This window comes from Myotis brandtii, unplaced genomic scaffold (genome assembly GCF_000412655.1).
Source record: "Myotis brandtii unplaced genomic scaffold, ASM41265v1 scaffold49, whole genome shotgun sequence".
Lineage (NCBI taxonomy): Eukaryota > Metazoa > Chordata > Mammalia > Chiroptera > Vespertilionidae > Myotis > Myotis brandtii.
This window is the reverse complement of record NW_005368707.1, coordinates 4,410,450-4,424,959: the sequence shown is the minus strand read 5'-3', so window position 1 is coordinate 4,424,959 and position 14,510 is coordinate 4,410,450. Positions and strand designations below refer to the sequence as shown.

The 14,510-nt window shown below is 37.0% G+C and overlaps 1 protein-coding gene across 3 annotated transcripts in view; it reads left to right on the top strand.

Annotated features, from left to right (window-relative positions):
• Positions 1-14,510, top strand: part of MPP7 (membrane protein, palmitoylated 7 (MAGUK p55 subfamily member 7)) — a 273,826-nt gene that overhangs the window by 140,053 nt on the left and 119,263 nt on the right. For all 3 annotated transcript variants that reach the window (XM_005876558.2, XM_005876556.2, XM_014547994.1), the window contains exons 3-4: positions 8,403-8,480; positions 10,838-10,918. In XM_005876558.2, coding sequence (XP_005876620.1) covers positions 8,403-8,480; positions 10,838-10,918 — 159 coding nt within the window. The remainder of the gene's footprint in view (positions 1-8,402; positions 8,481-10,837; positions 10,919-14,510) is intronic.

Sequence of the window (14,510 nt, the reverse complement as noted above, 5' to 3'; positions counted from 1 at the left end):
ACCCTTTAACATTTCAAATAATACTGGTTTATCTGGGAAGATCTTTATATGTCCTTCATTTCTAATGATAGCTTTGCTGGGTAAAGTAATTTTGATTGTAGATGCTGCCTTTTCATCACTTTTAATATTTCTTGCCACTGCCCTCTGGTCTGCAAAGTTCCATTGAGAATCAGCTCACAGTCTTATGGGAGTTCCATGTAGGTAACTAACATTTTTTTTTCTCTTGCTGCTTTTAAGATGATCTCTTTGTCTTTAACCTTTTGCCTTTTATGATGTGTCTTGATGTGGACCTCTTTGGGAACATCTTGTTTGAAACTCTCTGTGTTTCTAGAACTTGTATGTATATTTCCTTCACCAGGTTAGGTGAGTTTTCTGTCATTATTTTTTATATAGGTTTTTAATTTCTTGTTCTCTCTCTTCTCCTTCTGGCAACCCCATGATATGAATGTTGGTATGCTTGAAGTCCCAGAGGCTCCTTATACCATCTTCATTTCTTTTCTTTTTTCTTTTTGCTGGTTTGATTTGGCATATTTTGCTTCTTTATATTCCAAATCGCTGATTTAATTCTTGGCTTCATCTTCTGTACAATTGATTCCCTATAAATTATTCTTCATTTCAGTTAGTGTATTCTTCATTTCGGACTGGTTCTTTTTTGTGGTTTCTATGTCCTTTTTCATGCTGTTGAAATTCTCACTAAGTTCTTTGAGCATCCTTATAACCATTGTTTCAAACTTTGTATCTGGTAGTTTGCTTGCCTCTATTTCATTTTGTTTGTTTTTTCTGGAGATTTCTCATCTTCTTTTATTTTGGGACTGTTTCTTTCTCTTCACAGTTTGGCTGCTTCCTTAGAATTCTTTTTTTTTAATATATTTTATTGATTTTTTACAGAGAGGAAGGGAGAGGGATAGAGAGTTAGAAACATCGATGAGAGAGAAACATCGATCAGCTGCCTCCTGCACACTCCCCACTGGGGATGTGCCCGCAACCAAGGTACATGTCCTTGACCAGAATCGAACCCGGGACCCTTGAGTCCACAGGCCGACGCTCTATCCACTGAGCCAAACCGGTTAGGGCAGTTAATTCCCTTTTAATGTGCACGAATTTCATGCACCAGGCTACTAGTATGATAATAATATTGGCTCAGGGAGACAAATCAAGGAACAGAGAGCCTAGATAGAGACACTTTTATATGGGAGTCTGACCAATGACTCCCATATAAAAGATAACACTTGTGTCAAGTAGTATTATGGCACATCAGTTGAAAAAGATAAAATGGTGCTATCATTTTGGAAGAAGATAAAGAGGCACCTCGGTTAGTTCACCAACTTAATTTATTCTCGGAGGCTGTTCGAGAAGCAATTTGAAAACCGAATTATTTTTTCCCATTAGAAATAATGTAAATTGAATTAATCCATTTTAGGCCCCCAAATGATTCTCTGTTTTAACCTTATTATATACAGTGCATGTCTAATGTACTGTTTAATCTGTAAATAAACATTTCCTAAATTTATCAAACCACCCCCTACTAGCCTTAAATGAATTTTTAATATACCACTGCCTCCTAAATGCTATCACTGGTTATTGCTTTTGTTTATCCAATCAACAACAGTTTTTCTACCTATTCAATTGCCAGTAATTGTTAGTTTTGGGGCACTTTCACACCCTTAGCAACATTATCACTCTTGATGGTCTCTTTATGTTTTAAAATTGTATTAATTATTGCCCAGCCAGTGTTACTCAGTGGTTGAACATCAACATATGAACCATGAGATCTTGGTTCGATCCTGGTCAGGGTATATGACCATGCCGGATTTCGGGGGGCATGCAGGAGGCAGCTAACCAGTGATTCTCTTTCATCATTGATGTTTCTATCTCTCTCTCCCTCTCCCTTCCTCTTTGAAATCAAGAAAAATATATATTTTTTAAATTGTACTAATCATTGATTTCAGCCAGCAACAAAAGCATTCTCTCCTTTGTCATGCTGAGATATCAGCATAAAGAGGTTGTTTGGTCAAAAACAAGTTTTGGTTGACAACCAAGACATTTTTTGCTGTGAACAACTTGGTTGAGAACCCAAATTGTTTGAATGGGAGACTTTCAAGAAACGAGGTTTGACTATAAAGTGAGAGCTCTTCATGGATAGGAGTTAAGACTTCAGCAGCGGTTCTCAACCTGTGGGTCGCGGCCATCGGAAAACACATATAGCATATCAGATATTTACATTATGATTCATAGCAGTAGCAAAATTACAGTTATGAAATAGCAATGAAAATAATTTTATGGTTGGGGTCACCACAACACGAGGAACTGTATTAAAGCGTCGCGGCATTAGGAAGGTTGAGAACCACTGGAAGCTGTAAAACTTAGAAGTCAGGAAAATCTCTTTATTAATTTAGGATAGAGATGTTTTCTTAAGAAATAACTTCTACTTGCCCAGGGACACTGTATTATTTAAGGTACAAGGAACAACTGACAAATAGTAAAAAATAAAAATAAAAAGTCATAATTTAGGGACAATAGAAGTTTATTTCTACTTAGTAATCATTTAGAGGGATATGCCAGATTAATGAGTCACACTTCTCAATATGGGATTTTGAGGACCCAGGTTCCTTCTCTTTGATAGCTTTGCTGTCTCTTAAGGCTTGTCCTCGTCCACTCCAGCTGGTGGTGGAAGGGGAGAATATGGAGGAAGCATACTCAGTCCTTAAAGGAAGTGGCACATAGAAGTTACACTTATATTTCATGTTTGACAACTAATCACATGTGTGAACCTGGCTACCAAGAGAGAGGGAAGGGTGGACATTATAGAAAATGTAGCTCTTGCCTAGGCAGCTGCTTTCTAGCCACAGTTTCATTATCGTGGAAGGGGAGAGCTGATGTTGGGGAGCAACTGTCTCTGCCTCAGAAACTATTATGGAAAGGCAAGTCATAGACTGGAGAAGATAAAGTTAAAAACCATAGGAAATTCTGTTTTGTGTCCGTTTGATTGGCAAAATGTCTGCTAACACCAAGTTTTAGGATATGAGACACAGGAAACACTTGAACACTCTTAGGTGTTTACCACTGTGCAGGAAGGAGACCTGTGAAGGGATGTTCAATAATGAAAAGGTGGAAACAACCATAGTGCTCCTCAGTTAAAAGGAATATAAATTACTGTTCATTAATATGATAGAATATTATTCAGCTGTTAAATGGATGAACTAGATCTGTATATATCAACCTAGATATCTCAATACAGTATTGAATGAAAAATCCAGTTGTACAGGAAAATATATATACATATTAGAGGCCCAGTGCACGAAATTTGTGCATGGATAAGGTCCCTAGGCCTGGCTGGCAATCAGGGCCAATCTGGGCCCTCCTTCCCCCTGGCCCCTGGCTGCTGGCTGGTGCCTTCCTTCCCCCAGATTCCAACTACCAGCTGGGGCCTTCCTTCGTTCCACGCCACTCCCTGGTGGTCACCACACATCATAGCAAGCGGTTGAACTCTTGGTCGAACTCCTGAGGGGACAATTTGCATATTAGCCTTATATTATATAGCATATTAATGGAAAGCCAGAATTTAGCATATTAAAAGCAGGCACAAAACAAGGATGCCAGCTCTCTATATTTTTATTCCTTTTTTTTTTTTTTTTGAGTTCCTGGCCAAGACAATCAGCCAAAAGAGAGAGAGTAGTGGTATAATATTAGAAAGAAGGACATAGAATTAGCATGGTGGCCTTTACTGCGTTTGTTGTTTTTCAGTTCTAAACCCCTTCTTTTCTTTATTATTCCTGTTTTCTCTTGAGCCTAAGTTTTGTTTCATTTTTTGTTTTCCTTTTGGAGAAAGATTAAAGTGTTATCTTTAATGCAGGTCCCAAACATTAGAATACTTTTATTTTTTATTCCTATACAGCATAATATGTGACTTCCAGCTCTTCTCAGCTGTCATTGTGTCCCAGGGATCTTTTAATACTGAGAATTCCCTCCTCTCCATGTTTTAAATAAACAAAGTAGATGGGTATGTGTGTGTGTGTGTGTGTGTGCGCACATGCCAGTTCTCGATTGGGTACTTTTTAAATTACATAGCAGAACTTCAAACTGCTGGGCAGTTATTTTTAATATATTTTCTACTCATAATAGAAGACAGAAAAGGGATTTCACAGCTTGGTTTATTTATTATCATTTCGGTAACCAGGAGTGCGTTTTTCAGCTTCAGTGCCTCTACAGGTCTTTGAGAGGTTGAAAACAAATGTTGCACTGGGACCAGTTAAGCCTTATTTATACTTCTGTTACTGAAGCCTCATTTAAAATAATTTTTACTGTATGTGTACTAAAGTTAGATTATTGGCACTAGATTTCCTTGTAAATATTAAACATTTATCTTTAAGATATGTGTAAATGAAGGTAATTATAGTTTTCCTGTAAGAATTGGTTACATATAGAACTGATTTTTATTTTAACTGACTTTTTCTGCTTAAAAATGTAATTATAGAAGACAAATGCTTATGCACACATACTTTACACTATTTAATAGAGCATAAATGTATATACATTTTGAAATGGTTCTTTTTCTTAATAGTGCATTTTAAATATTTTAGCATGTCATTCTTTTTAGGGATCTTTTGAATAAATGCATTTTTTATATGAAATTAATTTCAGAGTCTCCCTTCTCTCCAGACTTTGTTACTCCTAACTCCTTCCTGTTCACAACTCCTTCCACTTTTGTCCTCTTCTTGTTGTTCAGGGAAGAAAAATGAAGTACACTTTTTTTACATGGTTGAATCTTCAAAGGGACATGTTTAGTTAAAATAAATGAGATTTTGCCAATATGGCTATACATAATATTTAGTAATAGGTGCTGGTTTGCCTTATTGCTGATAAGCCATGTCTTTGGTTATATATTTATCTATTGGATTCCAAAATGTTACCACACAAAAAATTTGCCAAACTATATCAGAGTGAATTTTTTCTGGAGTTAAAAAGGGAAATTACAGAGAATATAATCTGAAGCTCTGCCATGTTATTCAGTATGATAGCCACTATCCACCTGTGGGTATTTAGATCTGTTAGAATTAAGTAAAAAGTTGAGTGCTTCAGGTACACAATCCACAGTTCCTTCCTGTGCGCAGTAACCACATGTGAATAGTCCAAATGCATATTGAACAAGCAGATACAGAACGTTTTCAACATCACAGAAAGTTCTCTTAGGCAACCTTGGGGTGATGTCTATACATGTTACCTGTTTATTGTATTAAAATTTTAAAATCATTTTGGCTTTTTAATTTTCTTCTCTGGTATAATTAAAAAGCAGAATTTCTGTCAATATTTTTGGAAATAATGAATAGTTCAAAATTATTTATAGTAATTTTTACTTTCCTACCAGCTTAATTTTTAAAATTATGTACTGAAGTAAAATACATTAGAACATAGGGTTCCCAGTTAGTAAATTCTAGAACACTTAAACAATTCTTGATATAGAAAGTCCCGATGTGGGCAAGGTAAGGGGGGCTTGTGGATGAGAATCTAGAGAAGACAATGTAGAAAGAGAAACTGATAGTTGTGTGTTTTTAATCACCACCTGAGGACATGTTTTTATTGATTTTAGAGAGAAGAAGGGACAGAGAGAGAAAGAAACATCAAGGTGAGAGAGAAACATTGATTGGTTGCTCTGACTAGGAGTCAAACCCACAACCTTTTGGTGTATAGGACGACACTCCAACCAACTGGGCCACCCTGCTAGGGCAATAGTTTACTGTTTTTAAAAGACACTCAGAAGCAGAAAATTAAGTGGAGAAATAATGTATTTATTAGGGGCAGGTAATTTTAGGTTATAATTATGGTATGAATGTAAATTAATCTAGAAAAATTAGGAACCACAGGAAAAAAATATTAATAGGGGAGGGGAGGAGAGGAACTGTCAGTAATCCTATTGTCATTGAGAATAGCCAGACTATTTGTCACATATCTATCCAGCCTCTTTTCTTGCCCTTACAAACAGGTCATATTCATTCAGCAGTAAATGAGGTCAGTGGAAAACGTAGATGAGATCTGAGTCTGAGAGACAGACAGGCAAGCAGGGTGCTAAAGAGCTCTGATGCTGACCAGATGGCCTGAGGTTTAAATCCCAACTCTGCATTTACTGTTTGTGGGACCACAGCAACTTATTTCTCTCCTGTGTACCTGTTTATCTATAAAACTAGAGGCCCAGTGCATGAATTCGTGCATGGGTGGGTTCTGGCCGGCCCTGTCCCAATCAGTGGATTGGGGCAGGGCCTGTTGGGAGGAGGAGACGGCGGGAGGTTAGCCGGAGGGCCTGCCTTGATCAAGGCCCAATCAGGGCTGGGCCAACGGGGGGGAGGGGCTGTGGGCAGTGGACTGGCTGGCCCTGCCCCCAAATGGGGTCAGGGGAGGGGCTATGGGAGATTGGCCAGCCAGCCCCACCCCTGATGGGTGTGGGGGAGCCGATCGTGGATGGTGTTGGCTGGGGGAGGGGTTGTGAGCCAATGAGGGTGGTGGGGGCTGATTGGGAGTGGGGCCGGCCATGGGGGGGCATGGGTGGTTGGCCAGATGGCCCTGCCCCTATTGGGGTGGGGCGGGCAGATCAGGAGTGGGGCTTGCCAGGGGTAAGGGCCGAGGGGGGTGTTGGCCGGCTTCCCTGCCTTCGATTGGGGTGGGAGAGGCCTATCAGGGGCAGGCCAGCTGGGGGGAGGGGCTGCGGGAGGTTGGCCAGCTGGCCACACCCCCCATCCGGTCGGTTCTTTGGCTGCAGTGGGTGTCATAGCAACTGGTGATTCTGGTGGTTACAGTGTTCCAGTCGCTGGCTTTATATATATATATATATATAAATGAGATGATGGAGCTATCTACCATTCATGTTCTTGAGGGTTAAGGTATTCAGATATTGAACTCATTAAAGACTGTATTACTAATAGTATTGATAACTATTAGGTAGGTAATACAGGCACATGGTAGCTAAGACGTATGAGCATCTAGATTATTGCAGGAAAACAGACATTTAAACAAGTAGTTGCAGTAAGTTGGAGGAGTTTATGAGAGGATAAGTTCAGTGATAGTAAATGTTGAGGTAACACAATTCTTGACAATTAGGGAAAATTGATTTAACTTTTGGAATGGTTGGTTTTAAATTATACTGTCACAGTTTTTCAAATCAAATCTTTTTATAAATCTGTGTTCTTGAAATTTTGTTTATTACTCAAATGTGATAAATGTTTAACAGTTCTAAGATATTAAGTAAAAATGTTGTCCTGATCATTCTGGTAATATCATAAGTGTCAGACTTCTCTCCCTGATGCTTTGCATTATGTACTAGGCTGCCAAAATGGTAATAGAATCCTCTCTTAGCAATAGAATCAGGGTATTCAAAGTAAAATCTATCTTCCAGACGTTTTACAAAAAAGTTTGGTTAAGCTTTGAGTATAATTAAAGAGTGTATCACTTGATACTTATTAGAAACAGGAAATTGAGAGGTTCAACTACTTTTCATATTGTATAGTGGGGGGCAGTTTGGTCAACTATAAATAAGAGGCTAAACTAAGTTTTCAAGTATAAAATTTTAAGTGCACCTCTGTAAGAGCTGAAATAGATTAAACAAGTGCCAACTGTTTTGTGTTTTTCAAAGCATCTTTCATTTCTAAACAATAATACTAAAATTTTAAAGGAATTCATCTTATAATGCTTTATAATATTTTTCCCTTTGTGTTTCTTGAGTAATGATGATGGAAAGTTAGATTCCAAATTATTTTTTATTTATTAATATAATTTTACTTGTTTTCCATTATGGAAAATTATTTAAGCTAACTAGCTATAAGAAATGTCTCTAATTGTGAGAAATCCCATTGTTTCTTAGAAATTTGAATTTTGAGGGTGAAGTTGGCCATTTGGAAAATAATAAGTAAAAGGAACAGTGTGTTCCTGGAGTACCACACAGGTCCATCCGCGCCCGCTTCCGTACTCTGGATGCTTAGTGCATACCAGCTGTCAGGATGTAGCTGCCAGATTACCGCTTTCCTTTAATCATAATTTATGTTTTTAACAGGAATATAAACTACAACCAATGCTTGAAGTATTGAAGCAATATGTTTAAGAAATTAAAGGTTTTAGTTAGCTAGTGTTTGTTGGGGCAAAAAAAACCCCAAAAAACAAAACAAAAGAAACCCCACAAAGGTGTAGTTTCTATGTGGGTTCATTTGTTGACGATTTTATTTCTGTTTGACTTCATGTTAGAAACACTGGACCATAGTAATAGATGAATTATGTACACATATTTGTCATCTATAGAACCATTAATTTTTTTTGTTTAGAATGTTCAATGATCAGTTTCTATTTGCAATGATAAAAATAGTTAAATATCTCAGATGTTTGCTAGCAGTTGAACTTATATTCATTTGCTTTTCTTGCAGATTTATGAAAAACTACACTATTATGAGCGGCAGAATCCTGTGCCCATCCTCCACAGCGCAGCAGCCTTGGCGGATGATGTAAGTGTGTCCTTCTGAGCTCACTGGGACAGGTCTGCCACCAGCCTGGCTGCAGCAGAACTTATCCTAGTGCAGACAGATGCACGCGATACTATGAGTGAAAACCAGAGAAGTTGCAAATGTTTCCAAAAGTCCTGTCATCACAGAGTTTATGCTGATATTAGCTTATTTTCAATCTCCTGTTTTAAAACTTTTGCATGTAGATACCTCTTGTTTTGCCTTGGTAACTACGTAATATAAATTTTAGGCTGTAATTCTCTGGGGGAGAGAGAAGCTGTCAGCTCTTAGTGTACGCAGAAAGTCACAGACAAGAGGAATGCTTTGGAGAAAGAAAGACAAATGAGATAGCTCTTTTGCTGACAGTACTAAAAAATGACAGATACTAGTATAGGAATGAGGCATAAGAAATACATAAAAAGACAGGATTGTTTTTAAAATGGATTATAAGGCATCGTAATGATTTATGGGTATTAGACCTTTCCAAATTACCTTCATAACCAAAAGATAAATTTTAGAAGCAGCTGGCATTGATGGAGTAGTTAATTTCCTGTAGCTATAATTTTATTTTCAATCTGGGGTAAGGAACTAACTTGCTGTTTCTTACTGTTAACTTTCGGACTTGGATGAATTGAGAGCACACCTGGGTAAACTGTAAGGGACACTAAGCTAGATGAGAAATATGTTTAGTGTGAAGGCTGGTTTTGGTGATCTCCTGCAGCTAATTTTTTGCTTTTTAAGTTTTTACTTTGTTATGTTAAAACCAATTATAAGTCAGTTTAGTAAAATATCAGGGCCATAACTATAATTTAAAAAATGGCCATCTTCAGATGTTGATTTTCTTTTATGTATTTTATATTTCTAATTTAGAAAATAAATCATGTAATCTCTAAGTGGTGGGCTATTTGATTAGTTCCCAAACATTTTTCTTTCAATTTTGAATCTACAGAAATTACAATTAGAAGGATATTTCAGTATACATGTTTTATAAGGAAGTTTGCCTCTGCATTATAGAACCAAAACATTTAAAGGGAAGATGAATAAAAGTGTAGATAGAGTTTTACAGAAAGCTGCAGTTGCCACTTGAGAAAGTAAAATTTAAAAAAATTTACTGTTGAAGGTTTGGAGAAATATTTGTTTGTAAATCAATGTAATTGAGGCCCAATTATATTATGATAACTTGCTTTTAAAAAAATTGGAGACTAATATATAAATATGGTATAATAGTAATTCATCAGAGCAATGTATTGAAATGTTAAAAAATATTGTTATATATTAAGTGACCAAAGAATGCAAAGAGCCCTTTGCAACTTTTAGTAAGCTAATTCTGTAAAAGTGTTACCTCGAAAAGTAAAACCACTTTTTGAAATGTAATAAATGAATATACCAATTTTATTGGATTTTATTTTGTGTGTGTAATTTATATTTCATCCTTCTTTTAGAGAAAAGTTCTTTTCCAGAGATAAAAACAGGACAAATTTTATGCAGTGTTTTAAGAAAGGTTTTTAAATTAAAATATATGTACAGTTTTAATTTTGTATTGCATATTTCATAATTTTAATCTTTTTTTCTATTTGAATCTTGCTTTTCTTCTTATGAAAATTATATGATCCTTCCTATAGCCTAATATTGAATAGAAATGTTGTTAGGAAGATCTTAGTTAAGAATATGAGGCAGGTTCAAAGCTCTAGTCCTTGCTTTAACTAGAACCAGCAAATGGGAATTGTTGATCATTGTAATAGAGTATAGTCAGTGGTTTTGGTACTGGAGTAGTTGTCAACCTACTATAAGTCATTTTATGATTAACCTGGTTTGTATTTAACAGACTCCATAGTCTGTGTAGGTAAACATAATAAAAGTTTTGGACCTTTGCCTTATTAGAGAAATTCTAGTTCTTTTTACCCAGCTCTAAACAGCAAGCTACTATGGTTTTTTGGAAACCCTGTGGGTTTCACCACCTCATTCAGAGCTCCCCCCACCCCCTTCTTTCTATTTTCTTTCTTTCTTTTTTTTTTTTAATAGTGTCAAAGTTTAATCCAGTACTTTTTACAAGTAGTCCTTTGTCTGCATGCAAAAGGCCATTTTGGTAGATGAAGTGCTGTGGTTTGCCCTCATTGCAATAAATCAAAAGGTGATCTGGCTGATGGGATTCCTTGGGCTGTGCTTAGCCAAAGGCCTGGGCTGGGATCTGGGCTAGTAAGGGTCTAAAAAGAAAAGCAGTGATTGATATACTGTTTTATTTCATGCTGTCTTTTCCTTAATCACTGGACAGTCCACAAGATAGATCTGTAGTGGGCACACATGGAACTACATGATGCTCTTATTAAATGTTCTTTATGTCAATGTGATCTCTCTTGCAGCTGGCTGAAGAGCTGCAGAACAAGCCATTAAATAGTGAGATCAGAGAGCTGTTGAAACTACTGTCAAAACCCAATGTGAAGGTGAGGACATGCAATGAATATCTTCCAAAAGGTCCACTTCAGATGAATTTTGCTTTGAGCTTCAATTTTCAAGTAAATTTATTTCAATAAGTGCATAGTATTTTAATAGCCTAAATCTCATTAAGGAAAAAGAGGTGAGCTTTTAATGACAATGTTGTGACAAATTATAAAATACTTTAATTGGGAAACTCTGAAGGTGGCTTCAAGGTTATTTTCCTTTTGAATGAAGTTATGTGTACAGAATACAGACCTATTAGTGATTTGGTTTATGTTCATTTTACTAGTTAATGATATTGCAATATATTTTACAATTATATCTTTTCCTGTAGGATCAGTTTAACATTCCTCTTCTTCCTCCTCCTCCCCCTCCCTTTGTCCTCCTATATTACCAATGCATGTTTTAATATATCCTACTATTTTACAAAGTAGAGCAGCTTTCAGTGTAAATATGACTATAATATTGATAATATTTTAATTCTTCTTGCCGTTTTTCTCCCATGCTTATCACTTATTTTTCCTCTAACTATGATTAGTTAACATAAGGCAGTGATGGCGAACTCATTTTTTTGGTTGATTTTTCTTTGTTAAATGGTATTTAAATATATAAAATAAATATCAAAAATATAAGTCTTTGTTTTACTATGGTTGCAAATATCAAAAAATTTCTATATGTGACACGGCACCAGAGTTAAGTTAGGGTTTTTCAAAATGCTGACAGGCCGAGCTCAAAAGGTTCGCCATCACTGACATAAGGCATTTTGAAAATTTCCTGTTAATTCTAAGGTCCTAAATGCATTAAATCCCAAAAGCTATATACTCACTGGATTTGACTCTACTGCAATTGTATATAAAATATTGTTCATGAGTCAAAATTACATATGGATTGCATAATATATGTAATATAAATTATTAGTTATCTTATGATGATTTCTGATAAGCATATATAGACTGTTGGATGAAAATGTCTTCCTTGATACAAAAACTAGTTTCTACCTTCCTTGAAAAATCTCCATTGGAATTGTGCTATATGTGTCTTAATTTGATATTCAAAAAAAGAAAGGTAGAGGAGTGTCAAGATGGTGGTGTAGCTAAACGCTATACTCATCTCCTCCCTCAAAATAACAACTAAAATACAGAACAACCATCATTCAGAACTGACTGAAATCCGGTTGAATGAAAGTCCTACAACTAGAGAATTAAAGAAGCCACATTGAGATTGGTAGGAGGGGCAGGGGCATGGACTGGGCTAGTCTGACACCCATGTGTAGCGTTTTTCAATTGGGCAGGATATCTCGGCTACAGAGGCCTCCTGTGAGGAGCAAGTGGTCCCAGCCCCACTCCAGACCCCTCAGCCTAGGGTTTCATTGCTGGAAAGAGAAGTCTCAGTAACTGGGCTGTAAAAACCAACAGGGACTGTGGCTGGGTGACATGGAGGCTAATGGAAACCCAGGCAGTTCCTCTTAAAGTGTCCACACACAGACTTACTAGGAGGTACTCACACTGAGTCCAGTGCTGGGGCAGCAGCTTGAAAGGACCCAGCAACATATGGGGAGGAACTAAATTGTCTGGCATCCGAGCAAGAGCTGGGGGGCAGCTTTCTCGCAGACAAAAATACTGGTAGAGGTCATTGTTCTTTTTCTGGGACCTCCCTGCCACAGAGCCAGCAGGCAGGTGCTGCCATATCTGAGTCTCAGTCAACCTGGCTCACACTGTTTGCCCCACCCTTGTGATTCCCTGAGACCCCCACCCTACCAACTATTCCAGTACCAGGCTGTTTTCATTACATTGGCTTTGTAGTATAACTTGATATCCGGTATTCTGATCTCTCCAACTTTGTTCTTTCTCAAGATTGTTGTGGCTATTCAGGGTCTTTTTAGGTTCCATATAAATTTTTGGAGTATTTGTTCTAGATCTGTGAAATAAGCCATTGGTATTTTAACAGGGATTGCATTCAATCTATAGATTGCTTTGGGTAGTTTAAACATTTTAATGATGTTAATTCTTCCAATCTATGAATATGGTATATGCTTCCACTTGTTTGTATCTTCCTCTATTTCTTTTTTCAAAGTCCTACAGTTTCTGAGTACAGATATTTTACCTCCTTGATTAAGTTTATTCCTAGGTGTCTTAATTATTTTGTTGAAAAGGTAAATGGGATTGTTTTTAGTTTCTCTTTCTAAGGGTTAATTATTGTTGTATAAAAATGCCATCAATTTATGGATGTTAATTTTGTGTCCTGCTACTTTGCCGAATTCATTTATTAAATCTAGTAGTCTTTAGTTGAGTCTTTAGGGTTTTCTATGTACAATATCATGTCGTTTGCAAATAATGACAGTTTTACTTCCTCCTTTCCAATTTGGATGCCTTTTTTTTTTTTGTCCTGGTCTGATCACTGTGGCTAGGACTTCCAGTACTATGTTGAATAAGTGTGGTGAAAGCAGACATCCCTGTCTTATTCTTGATATTAAAGGAAATGCTTTCAGTTTTTTCCCATTAAGTATGATGTTGGCTGTAGGTTTGTCATTTAAGGCCTTTATTATGTTGAGGTATGATCCCTCTATTCCCACTTTGCTGAGAGTTTTTATCATAAATGGGTGCTGGATTTTGTTGAATGCTTTTCCTGTGTCTATTGATATGATTGTGTGATTTTTTAAAATATGTTTTTATTGATTTTCAGAGAGAGGGGAGAGGAGTGGGAGAGAGAGATAGAAACATCCATGAGAGAGAAACAGTGATCCGCTGCCTCTTGCATGTCCCCCACTGGAGATCAAGCCTGCAACTTGGGCATGTGCCCTGACCAGGAATCGAAACAGCGACCTCTTGGGTGCATTGGTGGACACAACCACTGAGTCACAGCAGCCGGGCAAGATTGTGTGATTTTTGTCCTTCATTTTGTTTATATGATGTATCATGTTTATTGATTGCAAATATGGAACCATCCTTGCTTCCCCAGAATAAATCCTACTTGGTCATGGTGTATGATCTTTTTAATGTATTGCTGGATCCAGTTTGCTAATATTTTGTTGAGGATTTTAGCATTTATGTTCATCAGGGATATTTGCTTGTAATGTTCTTTCTTGTTGTGTTTTTATATGGTTTTGGAATTAAGATAATGCTGACCTCATAAAAAGAGTTTGCAGTTCTTTTCTCCTCTTGAATTTTTAGAATAATTTGAGGAGGATTGGTGTTAATTCTTTGAATGTTTGGTAAAATTTACCTGTGAAACCATCAGTCCAGGACATTTTTGTTTCTGGGAAGTTTTTTTTATTACTGCTTCAATTTCATTAGTTGTAATTGACCTATCAGGTTTTCTGATTCTGCCTGACTACATTTGGAAGATGGTATATTTTCTAGGAATTTGTCCATTTTGCCCAGGTTGTTCAGTTTGTTCACATTTAGATGTTCAAAGTATCTACACTAATAAAAGAGAAACATGGTAATTGGCGTACGACCGCTACCCTTCCCATTGGCTAATCAGCATATCCTTATGCAAATTAACTGTCAGCCAAGATGGCGGCCAGCAGCCAGGCAGCTGGAAGCGAACATGAGGCTTCCTTGCTTCAGTGACTGCAGACTCCAACATTCCCCGCCT